This window comes from Carassius carassius, chromosome 19 (genome assembly GCF_963082965.1).
Source record: "Carassius carassius chromosome 19, fCarCar2.1, whole genome shotgun sequence".
NCBI lineage: Eukaryota > Metazoa > Chordata > Actinopteri > Cypriniformes > Cyprinidae > Carassius > Carassius carassius.
This window is the reverse complement of record NC_081773.1, coordinates 564,011-576,120: the sequence shown is the minus strand read 5'-3', so window position 1 is coordinate 576,120 and position 12,110 is coordinate 564,011. Positions and strand designations below refer to the sequence as shown.

At 38.2% G+C, this 12,110-nt stretch overlaps 1 protein-coding gene across 1 annotated transcript; it reads right to left on the bottom strand.

The window, feature by feature from the left end:
- Positions 1-1,101: 1,101 nt before the first annotated feature.
- nr4a2a (nuclear receptor subfamily 4, group A, member 2a) lies at positions 1,102-4,990 on the bottom strand. Its single transcript, XM_059499306.1, has 8 exons — positions 4,860-4,990; positions 4,303-4,395; positions 3,162-4,030; positions 2,714-2,843; positions 2,366-2,529; positions 1,837-2,039; positions 1,532-1,710; positions 1,102-1,440 (listed from the first exon to the last, which is right to left on the bottom strand). Exons 3-8 carry the CDS (start codon positions 4,026-4,028, stop codon positions 1,184-1,186), a joined length of 1,800 nt encoding a protein of 599 aa, XP_059355289.1. The 5' UTR covers positions 4,029-4,030; positions 4,303-4,395; positions 4,860-4,990; the 3' UTR covers positions 1,102-1,183.
- Positions 4,991-12,110: the final 7,120 nt, after the last annotated feature.

Genomic DNA, 12,110 nt, shown 5'->3' with positions numbered 1-12,110 from the left:
CAGAAAATAATGAGATGTGATTAAGAGACACGGATCCTGAATGGAAATGATTTAAAAGTTTTATTTGTAAACATTAAATATTCCTTTTTCATGAAGTTTGACTCGGAATCGGAACCGAACGAGTTGCAGTATTTAGTTAAACCATAGAAAAAGGCAGTGATGATCTTCACACACCTACAGGAACAGAAGATGGCAAATAAAATCACATGTTAGACATTAAACAAAGACGACGGTGATGCGTCTGAAATCATTTCAACTGCACCATGCTTTAACGACAAACTCAAAATAAATATATAAACGTTTATATTAAACAGCAACAATACATACAACACATACAAACGAGGAATGTCTGACAATTTTACAAACACTATGGGTCCCTTTTTACCTGTACAGACGATACTGTTTTTTATCCACATGTGCCATATTTAAAAGTTGCCCCAATACTACGAATCTTTATAAAATCTAACAGACTACATAGTGTCCGGAATATAGAGTGTGTAATGGAGACAAGAGTCATCTACAACATGCGTCTCCTTTCCACCTGACAGAGATACACAGGCACAAGTTATATAAAAAAAACAAAAAAAAAAAAACAATCTCTGTACAAGCTTTATACACATCATATAAATCACATAATCTATTGAATAGGTATATAGAAATGGTGTATATTACACTCTACTCTGTGATTTCCCATGAATGAAGACGTTTGCAATAAACAGTGATTAGTAGTGGGGAGATATTTTCCATTGTTCAAAATCAGGCATATTATTGAATAATATGTGTATTTTATCATAATTTATCATATTATTATTACTTTCTTCCCCATTTCCTTCTTTCTCTCTCTCTATCTCTCTCTCTTTCTCTTTCTCTCTCTCTCTCTCTCTCTCTCTCTCTCTGTTCTGAGATACTCAGTAGCGGCATTTGTATTTATTTATTTATTTTGGATAAAGGGGCAAAAGAACTTGCCGATGACAAAAGTTATTAATATCATTATTTCGCGTGGTGTTTTCCAGGCTTTAGATGGGTGAGTCCTTTTTTTTTCTTTCTTTCTTTATACAGAAAGCGCACGTCATTTGGCAATGGTTGGTGGATTAAAAAAAAAAAGACTTTCAGTTTTCAAGAGAGTCAGTGGAAGTTCTCTGAGGTTGTTTGAAATAGTTTTATTTTCTTCTTTTCTCGCGGTTTAAAAGGGAAGGGTGTCAAGAAACAGTTTGTCGATTATTGCTGGTGGTGGGACCAGATCTTCTAGTTTTAGGTAGAAGATGCGCTGCAGACCCTGTGTGCACAGTGTGCGCAGTTCGGGCAGTTTACCCAGCAGTTTGGACAAATAGTTTGGACGATTCAAGCCGCCTCCATTGAAGGTGACTTGGTCTTTCAGACAGTTTACTATCTTGTTTTGAAGGTCCTCCACTCTCTTGGGTTCTTTCAGTCCGTGTCTCTCTGCAAAATAACATTATTAATTCACATATGAGAATATAAAATAAAAAAGAAAGTTACAATTTTCTAAACAGCGTAATAAAACTGATCTCACCTGTGACCATGGCTAGGGCGGCGATGCATGAGAAAGCAGATATGTCTAAATTCATGTTCTGAAGATTAGACGAGAACTCCGCTATGGAGTCAATCCACTCGCCAAATCCACGGACGCACTGCAGCCTGTGCAGCACCACTCCGTTACAGAAGATGAGTTTGCCTTCCATTGGGTTGGACCTGAGATTAATGACAAAGCACCAGTTAATTACAGTGCGCATTAAATGGGGATTTAAGCGGTTCCTAATTATTGCAGAGCCAATAAAAACGAAAGCAGCAAAGCCACCTCTCCAGAGGCCTTGGTACCTGTACGCCAGGCGCAACACGAAGAGCTCCAGGAAGGCAGATTCGAACAGCAAGTCCTGGTCCGGTTTAGGCAGTTCAGTGAACCCGGGAATCTTTTCTGCCCATCCGCGGATGATCTCCATGGATCCGGTGAGGAGGTCGTAGAACTGCTGGATGTGCTGTGTGTCATCTCCGCTCAGTTGGTAGTCCGGGTTGGCTTGGAACTGGAATTTAATTTAAACATGACTTAATGAGCTCCCTTAAAATATATAACCCGTGAAATTGCAAAGCCCATTTCTAGAAGGGGGAGAGTTTTCCCCCTCTTTAATTTCACTTGTGTCTGTATTTCACAAGCTTCATTCTTGCAAAAGCAATTTAGAAAGTAAAATATGCCACCCTTAAAGTGCTGAAAGTTTATAATGAAACACTGTATGATATTAAATTCCTAATATTGGTTGTGTCAGATTGGCGCATGAATTCGCATTTTGACTTTCTTCTTTTAAAGCCTAAAGTGATGAGTAAAATTATAGATGAATTGAGCATAACGCACTCTGGTGTAGTCGAGGCTGCTCATAGAAGGGTTGGAGTCCACATGAGCCCTGACCAGCGCGCTGATCAAACTGACGGGCGGAGAGGGGGGCGAAGACTCCTGCGGACTTTTGGGTTTGGAGGGTAAACGGCCTCGCCGACCCTTTAAGTTGGCGGTCCGGACAACTGTCAAAATAATACAAGACTGTTATTATCAAGTGGCTGTTATGCTCGTTGTAACATGTACATACAATTCAGTCAGCGATGACTATAATTTCAGTTGCGCGCTTTTCTTTATTCCAAGTGCGACGCACATTATTATAAACAGCCCTTATGAGATGCACAGACGTGTGTACAAAAAGCGATGTACCTTCTTTCACCATTCCGACCACCAGACACTTCTGAAATCGACAATACTGACATCTGTTTCTCCGGCGTTTATCCACAGGACAGTTTTTATTGGCTAAACAGACATATTTGGCGTTCTTCTGTACTGTACGCTAAATCAAGAAAATGTGACAATTAGACAGTTGTTTAGCATACAACTTAGACAAACTTTTCATATTTTTCTAAGCGAACATTCAGTTTCGTTTTGGTTTAAATTACCTTTAATCAGATATGCGACTAACAACTGAGCAAAATAAAGATTGAAAGAAGAAGAACAAAAAAAAAAAAAAAACGCTAACGCTAATGACAGTTGCTCAGATGTCTGATTAGGTGTCATCAGATATTCTCACCGATACAAGGCGGCCACAACAAAAACAAAAAAGCAAATAAATTAATACTACTACTACTACTAATACTAATGCAAAAAGTACCTTGAAGAAACCTTTGCACCCTTCACACGTTCGGACTCCATAGTGCTGGCAAGCCGCATTGTCCCCACACACCGCGCACAAACCTTCGCTGGACGGAGATCCTCTGGACGGGGGTGACGGCATCTGACTGTCCATCAGCTGATGGCCGTGACTGAGCTGCAGAGAGTGCGTGAAGGCTATTCCCGCCTGTTTCCTAATGGCACTGGGCATTGCGAAACTCTGGCTGTCCAGGGCTCGGTGCGCTCCGGAACTGTCGTGCCCCATGGACACGTGGAGAGGCCCGTCAAAGCGCATCTGACAGCTGGAAACAGGGGTTCCGGGTGGAGACTGCTTGAAAGAGAAGAGGGAGAGCCTGGATACGGGGTTCTTGCGCTGATCCATCATATGCGTGGTCATATAGTTCTGATGAAAAGTGTGCAGTGAGCTCGGGTCCTCCCACATATGATTTGGCTGAACCTGGAAGTTTGCCGCTCCAGGAGCGTGAGGTGAGGAAGGTTTGAAGTACATAGGCCCGGAGTGGGCCATCATCTCCTCTGACTGCGGGCCCAAATGGCTCTGTTGATGGTATGTATGCATCTGGACTTCCTCCACTTTGATGGAGGACTGTTCTCCAGAATGGGGCACCTGGTAAAGACAAGGCGGCTTCACGTCATAACCGGTGTTGTAGTTGTCCATGAAGGTGCTGAAGCTTGGCAGAGAGGTGGTGGCGGCGGTGATCTCGGTATTGGTCAAATCCATGCTGAACTTCACAAACTCTGGCGTGAGGAAATCGCAGCTGTATTCTCCGCTGGTGTGGTAACTGTAGCTCTGAGACGCAGGACTCGCGCCCTGCGGGGATGAGCCATACTGAGCCTGGACGCAGGGCATGGCTGCGAAAACACAGCAATCAATTAAAAAAATAAATAAATAAATAAAAATCCGAAAGACTACCTGCTAATAATAGCCTCATGCCCATCAAAACATGTTTTGGCACTGATTTCAGCTTGCATGTAACTTTTCAAAATCGCTTTTAACCATTTTATATTATGGTAGTATATATATATATATATATATATATATATATATATATATATATATATATATATATATATATATATATATATATATATACATTTTTTTTTTTTTTGCTGAATTAGCCTACCTTCAGTAGTGAGACTTTTCCTCTGCAGATCCCGATGAAGGTGAAATTTAATACCGGGGTTCAAGACAAACGAGTCAGCTCTGGATTCGCCCTCTGATAAAACACACAACTTTCACTTGATTTTGTATCACGGTTTATTAGTTCTATTACATAACTACACGAAATTCTAGAGCTTACTTAAACTCACAAATCTTAAACACTTTCTAGCGCTGCGTCGTATCAGGACATGTGCGTGATGCGGCGAAAGTTTAAGGATTTGCGCGCCGCGTTTGTTTATTTGTTTCATCTCTCGAGTTTAATTGTCTTAATACATGCATGTCTGAATAAGCACAATTTCACACAAGTGTCTCACACAGCGACTGGATAAAAGCTCATTTCACAATTCAGCTGTTCAGAAAAAAAACAGCAAATAAATGTCTATAAAACCAGCAGAAATCAACAAACAACATTCAACGTCTGTTTAAAACAAAAATGCCATATGATTATTTTTGCTCTGCTAATTGAAAATGCATACTTGCTCAAACAGACAAGGAATAAAAAGAAAGGCAATGCCATACCTTAGTAGACCATCAGTAGAACTATATCGTATCCATAAGGTTGTGATGCAGAATATGTGTTTAATTGTCCAGTAAGGCGTGTGCTTCGCAAAGCGCGGAGCTCAACACTGGCACGTAGAGCTCTGACTGCCAATGTGTCTTTGTTTATGTGAGACCCACGTGTTTGAGTTCAGTACGTCATATGCGTGATACGTGAGTAGAACCAATCAGCTGCGAGGCTCTTCTGCCAATCTGAGGGCTGACTGACAGCCGGTGCATGACTGTCATTTCAGCGAGATCTGCTGTAGTTTATATTCCCCATCGTCGAATAGCAATTTACCTCTGTTTTGTAATACAATTCAGTATGCACACTGCTCTTTATACATTCACATGTTGAAATTACAAGTATTACATTCTATGAGGTCGATTTCACACTAAACACTGAAAAAAGGAACACTAATATAATTATCAAAATTGATTTGCTTCTCATTCTAATAAAGTTAATTATTTTATTTTATTATTATTATTATATATATATATATAAATATATATTTTTTTGTAAAGCTAGTCAATCTAAGCCTAAACAACAATGAATATGGATTGGAATCTAGCTATAGAGCTATTGATCATTGTATTGTGCACTGCAAAACAGCATTAGACATGAAAGAATAAATAAACCGATAAAAGCTATATTTCATCAAAGATGATTTTGAGCAGGCCCTGCTGGCCATGTTTTTGACTAAACCCAACACAACGTTTATTAAACGAGCTTTCCTTTTAAGATACCATAGTTCCATATACAGAATATTTAACCCTTTGCATCTATTTGTACAACACTACAGTCATTAGAAGAGGGCAGAGGAAATCATTGTTCACAGTCATTTCAAATTTAAAGTAAAAAGACTTAATAAGGATTAATCAGGAACTGCCAAAATTAAAATAATGAATATAAATAAATGTGATGGAGACAACAGCTCTGATGCAGACCGTGAAGAGAACTAGAAACAGAGGTCACTTCCCATCTGCCATATTGTACCTGAATAGGTGTGTGCTACTGTTATTTGAGACTGGTCTCACTCAACCATCATGGGAACACACTCTTTCCACAAACTTAATCCTGCATCTCTGCGCCACCATAAACAATTTCATGGCCTTATGTGTTATACCACAGTATGTAAAAAAAAAAAAACCCAGCTCAGTCCATTTTCTATGTAATCAGATATGAAATTAATGTTTATGAGGTTTTCTTAATAAAGGTTCCAAAACTTAACTAAAAACACTTTTTTCTATCTCCAAATGGGGGTGCTAGTCTCCTCTAGAGGACACTGTTGTTCACCACCAACTGGACAATAGTTTTGGATTATTGTTTTATAATGTTGTTATAACGCAAAGCAAATACAGTGCTGATCAATGTATTTCAACCTAATACAGAACACATTAGATGTCGATAAGCCACAGACTCTGCAATTTAGCCATTCAAGGTGGACATGTGAGGACAAAACTATCCCATGATGTCCAATTTAAAAAGTATGTCCAAAACTCTCAGTCATGTTCCACATAGCAAATGACAGGCCAGCCATGTGCTCAACACCTGATTGGGTTTATTGCTATATCTAATGTATTATATCCACAATATGGCCTGCTTTCATTTACCTTTTTAATGAAGGGAAATTACATACAATTAAGCAATAATTGCCCATTGGCTCATTTAATTACTAACTGCCTTATATATATGCATAGTTTAATCACTGCTCATCGGGAAGAAGAGGCAGCAAATGAAGAGCAATCAAATTGGACTGAAGTTATTTCCCAATTATGACACATTGGAGAGAGAGAGAGAGAGAGAGAGAGAGAGAGAGAGAGAGGTGTTGTGTTGTGTATGTGGAGGAAAGAGTTATGCATAAAGCTATCATTAATGACATTATTAAAAGCCAACATTAAATTATATTTTCTTTAACAAGTACAAATAACAAGAGAAAAGAAAAAAAATCACAAATGCACTGCCAATCCTGATGCTTCTTTCAGTGTGTACAGTTTTTGACAGGAGCTGTTTATTCAGCACTTTTACTTGAATATTCAGACAGGTGAAGCACCATGGACAGCGCCAGTTATTTCTCATGTTGGGCAGTCTTATGTCAGTGTATACAATCTAAGTTGTCTCAGAGTCATTCTGATTTACAAAAATGACAGGGTGATACAATTCTGAATAGTTTCCGTTAAGCAAAATATATTAATGAATATGAAGAGTTTGCTGCCAGATTACTTGAGACAGGGAACATCCCATGAGGCAGCCTTTACTTATCTTCACAGATAAAAACAGGCTTTACTGCTAAATATTGTATTAATTCTTTGAAGCTGCTGTACTGTGTAGCATAATTTTCTCAGGGTTTTTTTTCTTTCTCCTGAGCTTGCAGTATAACCTGACTGCCAACACCAGATGTCTATCAGAATCTCAATATAAGACTGGAATTTGACAGCGTGTATTCTCTTGGCTTGAACAGTGAGGTATAGTACATTACGGGCAATATAAAAGTCTCAAATATTTTATGTTTTTGAGTGAGAGAGATTTATCTTATCATTGCATGTTCCTGCAGGCACCTATGTGTTAAGTATGACATAAACCAACTTATTGACAGAGGCTGTAGACTTTTTGACAGACATTTGAAACTCAGAGACCGCTGCGACAAGATAGCCTGATATTATCTAGCATAGTAGACTCATTGTCCAACCTAGACATTGTCTCCCCTTACTAGCTTCCTCTTACTATTTAGATAAGTATCATAAGTGTGCAGATCTCTCCCTATGAGATAAGCAGCATTAATTAGGTGTCACTGGCCAACAGATGACTTAATGATTTTTAAAACATCACACCACAGTTCATGTGATTGAGTTTGATTTAGAGATTATGAAATCTTTCAAATTTTTATGCAGGTTCAAAAAGGTCAGATGTTGTTGATTGCATGATCTAATTCCTCACTAGATTCATCAAAAAAAAAAGAATCCATATTTCTTGCTGTCTTAAAGCACCCCTTTCGCTCAAGGCACTGGTCTATAGCATTTTTTTCCAATTTAAGATTCCTTCTTTTCAGGACTAAATGTCTACTTAATATGCTTTAATGTGAGTTTCATAGAACAAGGGAGCACTCCATCATTTTAAAGCAGTTTTATATAACACACATTTAACAATTTAACCCTAATGAAACAGCTTGTAATGCAGCTGGACGACTCCTCTGTGCTGTGATGAAGGTCTCATCTCTTCTTCCTCAGTAAAACTGTAAAACAAGACCCATCACAGTGGTGAGCATGAAGATCAGTCAGTGTTGAATATTCATGAATCAGTGTCATGACATGCCTTGTAATTGGCAGTAACATTAGTAATGAGTCTGCCGGCATCTTGTGAGTTCTTGCATATTCATGACATGGGGCAATATACACTAGTTGAGGATTTTTTATTTTATTATTGATTTTTGGCTTTGGCATTGGCATAGGCTTTTCTTTTCTACTTCTTGTGTGAAAATTAATTCTCAAGCTGCAGGTGGGCTTTTATGCCACAATCAATTGTTAAATCGTGCTTCAGAAAAAAGAAAAAAAAAATCACTGTCAGTCAGAAGGAAGATGAATAGTGCTGCTATAGTTAGTCTAATTTATTACCCTCCAGCTTCTGCAAAGTCATTTTAGCAAATATGTGTTCATATGTTCTGCTAATTATAACAGTTTAGTTTCCTTTTATCACTATATCATTCATCATTAATCACTCTTGACTGTCACAATAGCCAATATTTGATTTCTTTTTTTTTTTACCGATTAGGGTTTGGCTTCTATTGTGTTTATTACATCACATTAATAACTTAAGAACCCTAAATATAAAGCTAGACAATTAATATGACAGCAACTTCCAAATGAGAATAATTTGATGAGAAATACTTGAATTAGTAAAATACCTTTTGTTTGCACACTATAGCAAAAAAAAAAAAAAAAAAAAAAAAAAATATATATATATATATATATATATATATATATATATATATATATTTATATATATATAATAATAATAATAAGATCCCTTCTAAAAATTACTAGGGTCTTTTTGTGAGAAAAAATTCTGACAAGCTCTGAGATTTTCTTTCCAGTTTAAATTATATGAGATATTAAACAGATCTTTTTATTGCCTTATTATTACTTTTTTTCTTTCTTATGAGGTGGCACAGGGTGTCGACGGTAATGATTGCAATCACATTCATTTGGCTTCATTTGCATTTGCTGAATGTCAAGTATAAGTTATAGCATATAAATAAAAATAAAAAGCAGTAAAGTTCAGTAATATAAAACATTAACATTCACTTTCTTAATCTGATGTATGTGTTCTAAATAATGGATGCAAAGCTCATCTGTTCAAACGAGTGTAGATTCTATGAATGTCTAAACAGTAACACACAACGTTTACTCCTTTAATACTCTGTTAAAGAGAAAATTCAGGCAGAGTATTGTGGAGAACTGTAAAATCACACTATTTTGGTAAGCAATGTCTATATGCATGTGGCATGCATATTCGTGATTAATCATGCTGTACACTCGTTAGGAGTGGGGGAAGTAAATAAATTAGCATGTGATTGATCATTCTTTATTTCTTTCTGCTGTCACTATTTTTTTTCCCTGTCCTTCTGCAGAAAATGCATGATTTGTGTTTTGTTGAATCCATCATATAGAGTATGAAGACTTGCATAGTAATGAAACACATTTATAAATGAATAGTGTCCCCTGAAGTCATGTGACAGTGAAATGAATGGCTAGTTGGTGTGTATGTTTGTGAGAATGGCCACTGTCCCATGAGGGGCAGCACGCTGTACTATGTAACACACAGGAATCTATGGCCAGCCCACTGGATGAATATATGCCTCTTATGCTGTCACATACAATTTGCTTGGTGTTTTTGTTTGTTTTAATTGTTTTTGCTTTAGGAAATTATGATAACTACTCATACAAGTCTTTGGAGAGTTCTTCAATAAATCTTGTGAGGAATAAAGGCCTATGTATGATCGTTGGCCCATTGTGATTTCGTGTCAAACATTTTCTGTACAGATAATGGCACAACACAGAAAATAGCTTGGGCATGCTGTAATAAAACAGCCTGTAACTGTAAAAAAAATGAAAATATACATGAAATACTATTCTGGGTTCCTTAAGTTGACTGGCTTGTAGAACCCTTTGGAAAAACTTAATGTACAGTAATGCCATCCTCATTAGGCTACTGACAGTTATGCTCGTAGCCTCAAAAACATGATTTTCATACATTATTGTACATATAGAAGCTCACGGAGCCAACACAATGAAAGCTCTAAGCTCTTTCTCTCTCTTTTCGCTCGCCCCGTGATTTCCCTTATAGTCTTCCCCATTTGAGAAATTTGGATCAATCCTATTTACTTCTTCTTAGCACCGAGAGCAGGATTTCGAGCGGCACTCTCACACACTGTTTTGTACGCGTCCCTCTTGCAGCTGTAGACGGATGTTTTCTGAGCGGTTGTTGCGTAACGCTGCAGCTCATTGTGTGTTAACTGCTTGCAGGGCTGCTCGCGCAGGCTCAGCCGCTAAGTGGCTTCAGCCTCCTCCTCAGGAGGCCTCCCCATCGGAAGTGCTGGACTTAAAGGGATTTTCGTCTTCCAGAAAACGACAACGTGGCAGGGTAAAGCCTGATCTCTGCGTTTGAAGTATGGTTCACTGGTTGTCCCAATGAGGCTTCATGTGATCGTCTCTTCTGTAACTCCCTAAATCAATTATCTATGCTCGAGTTAAAGGTTTCCTTAATATGTTTTTATTTGTTCCTCTCATATGCATTTCCATTGTCTAATATGAACAAAACAAAAACAAAAAAATAGAGAGAGCGAGAGATTGAGGAAGGAGGGTTTTGAAATTGCGCGCATCCCTCTCTCCTAATCCACTTTTTTTTCTTTTTGATTTTTAGGATTTGCAGTTTATAATCTTCTGGGAAAGCCAGAGGCTTGTTCGCATCAGTGTCGCGTTTACAACAGTCTCTCGCTCACCTCCATCGGAAATTACCCGTTTGCTTCTTTGCAGTCTTTCAAACGCTTTGCAAGTCTGAATTGTGAAAACTAGCTACATCTCATGCACAATAAAGCTGGAGTCTGAAACCTCCAGATAAACGTTATTATTTCAACATTTAGAGATTTTTTAACAGTCACATGTGCGCTCATACATATTAACGCATCCCGATTCCCATGGAGATATGAATGCCCTCTCATATAGTCTACCCCGGTCCCCGGTTCGCCTTTAAAGCACATTACAGTGAGAGGAAAGATGCATATGAAAATGATATGTAATATATTCTAAACATTTTGTGGTGGTAAGAATAAGTAGCCAAATATCAAGCTGACGTTGATCCGGAGCTGGTTTCCCTCGGTCTCCACGGCCCTGGCAGAGCGGAGCGATTTCTCACTCGGGACTGGCAGCGCAAACACTAAGCTTATTCACGGCGGGGTCCGATATCTACAGAAAGCCATGAAGAAATTAGATTAGGAACAGGTAAATGCTTCATTTTTTACCTCCCCGTTGACACTCATCTGGTGAATTCCTGGTCCTTCTGGTCATATTGCTTTATTTTCCCTCACGCATCATTTTTCATTCAAAAGAAGTCTAGACGTGTTCGTGTTGAATCAGTCGTGGGATATATATATATATATATATATATATATATATATATATATATATATATATATATATATATATATATATATATATCCCTTCTTTTATTTTTTTTATTCTCTCTCTCTCTCTCTCTCTCTCTCTCTCTCTCTCTCTCTCTCTCTCAAAGTTATTTCAAATGATTCAGAGTAGCCTACTTTATTGGCAAATCAGAGAGAGAGGGAGAGAGAGAGAGAGAGAGAGAGGCCCTGTCATTATCGAGATGGGATTAATATAGAGTAATTATATCAAAGTAATAGGGGGCGATTTCAAGCATTCGGGCCTTCTTTTGTCTTCACGTTGTTAGAAAGTCAGTTGGGTTCAAACCAAAATGTCATCATTTTCTGTTACATTTGAAGCGACCTGAGGAATCTCATTATTTTAGGGCTGTGTTTTATTTTCCTATCTGTTTGAACATACTGGGGTCTTGGAGGTGAATCAGAGAGGGGTCCAATTAGTGTGACTGCAGACAGTGAGACTGCACACTCAGCACATAGTGGGGGAAGAAGTACAGGAGATGAGCACCAAGCACATTAGGCAAATATAGCCAGATATATTCATATGTTTGGCAAATAT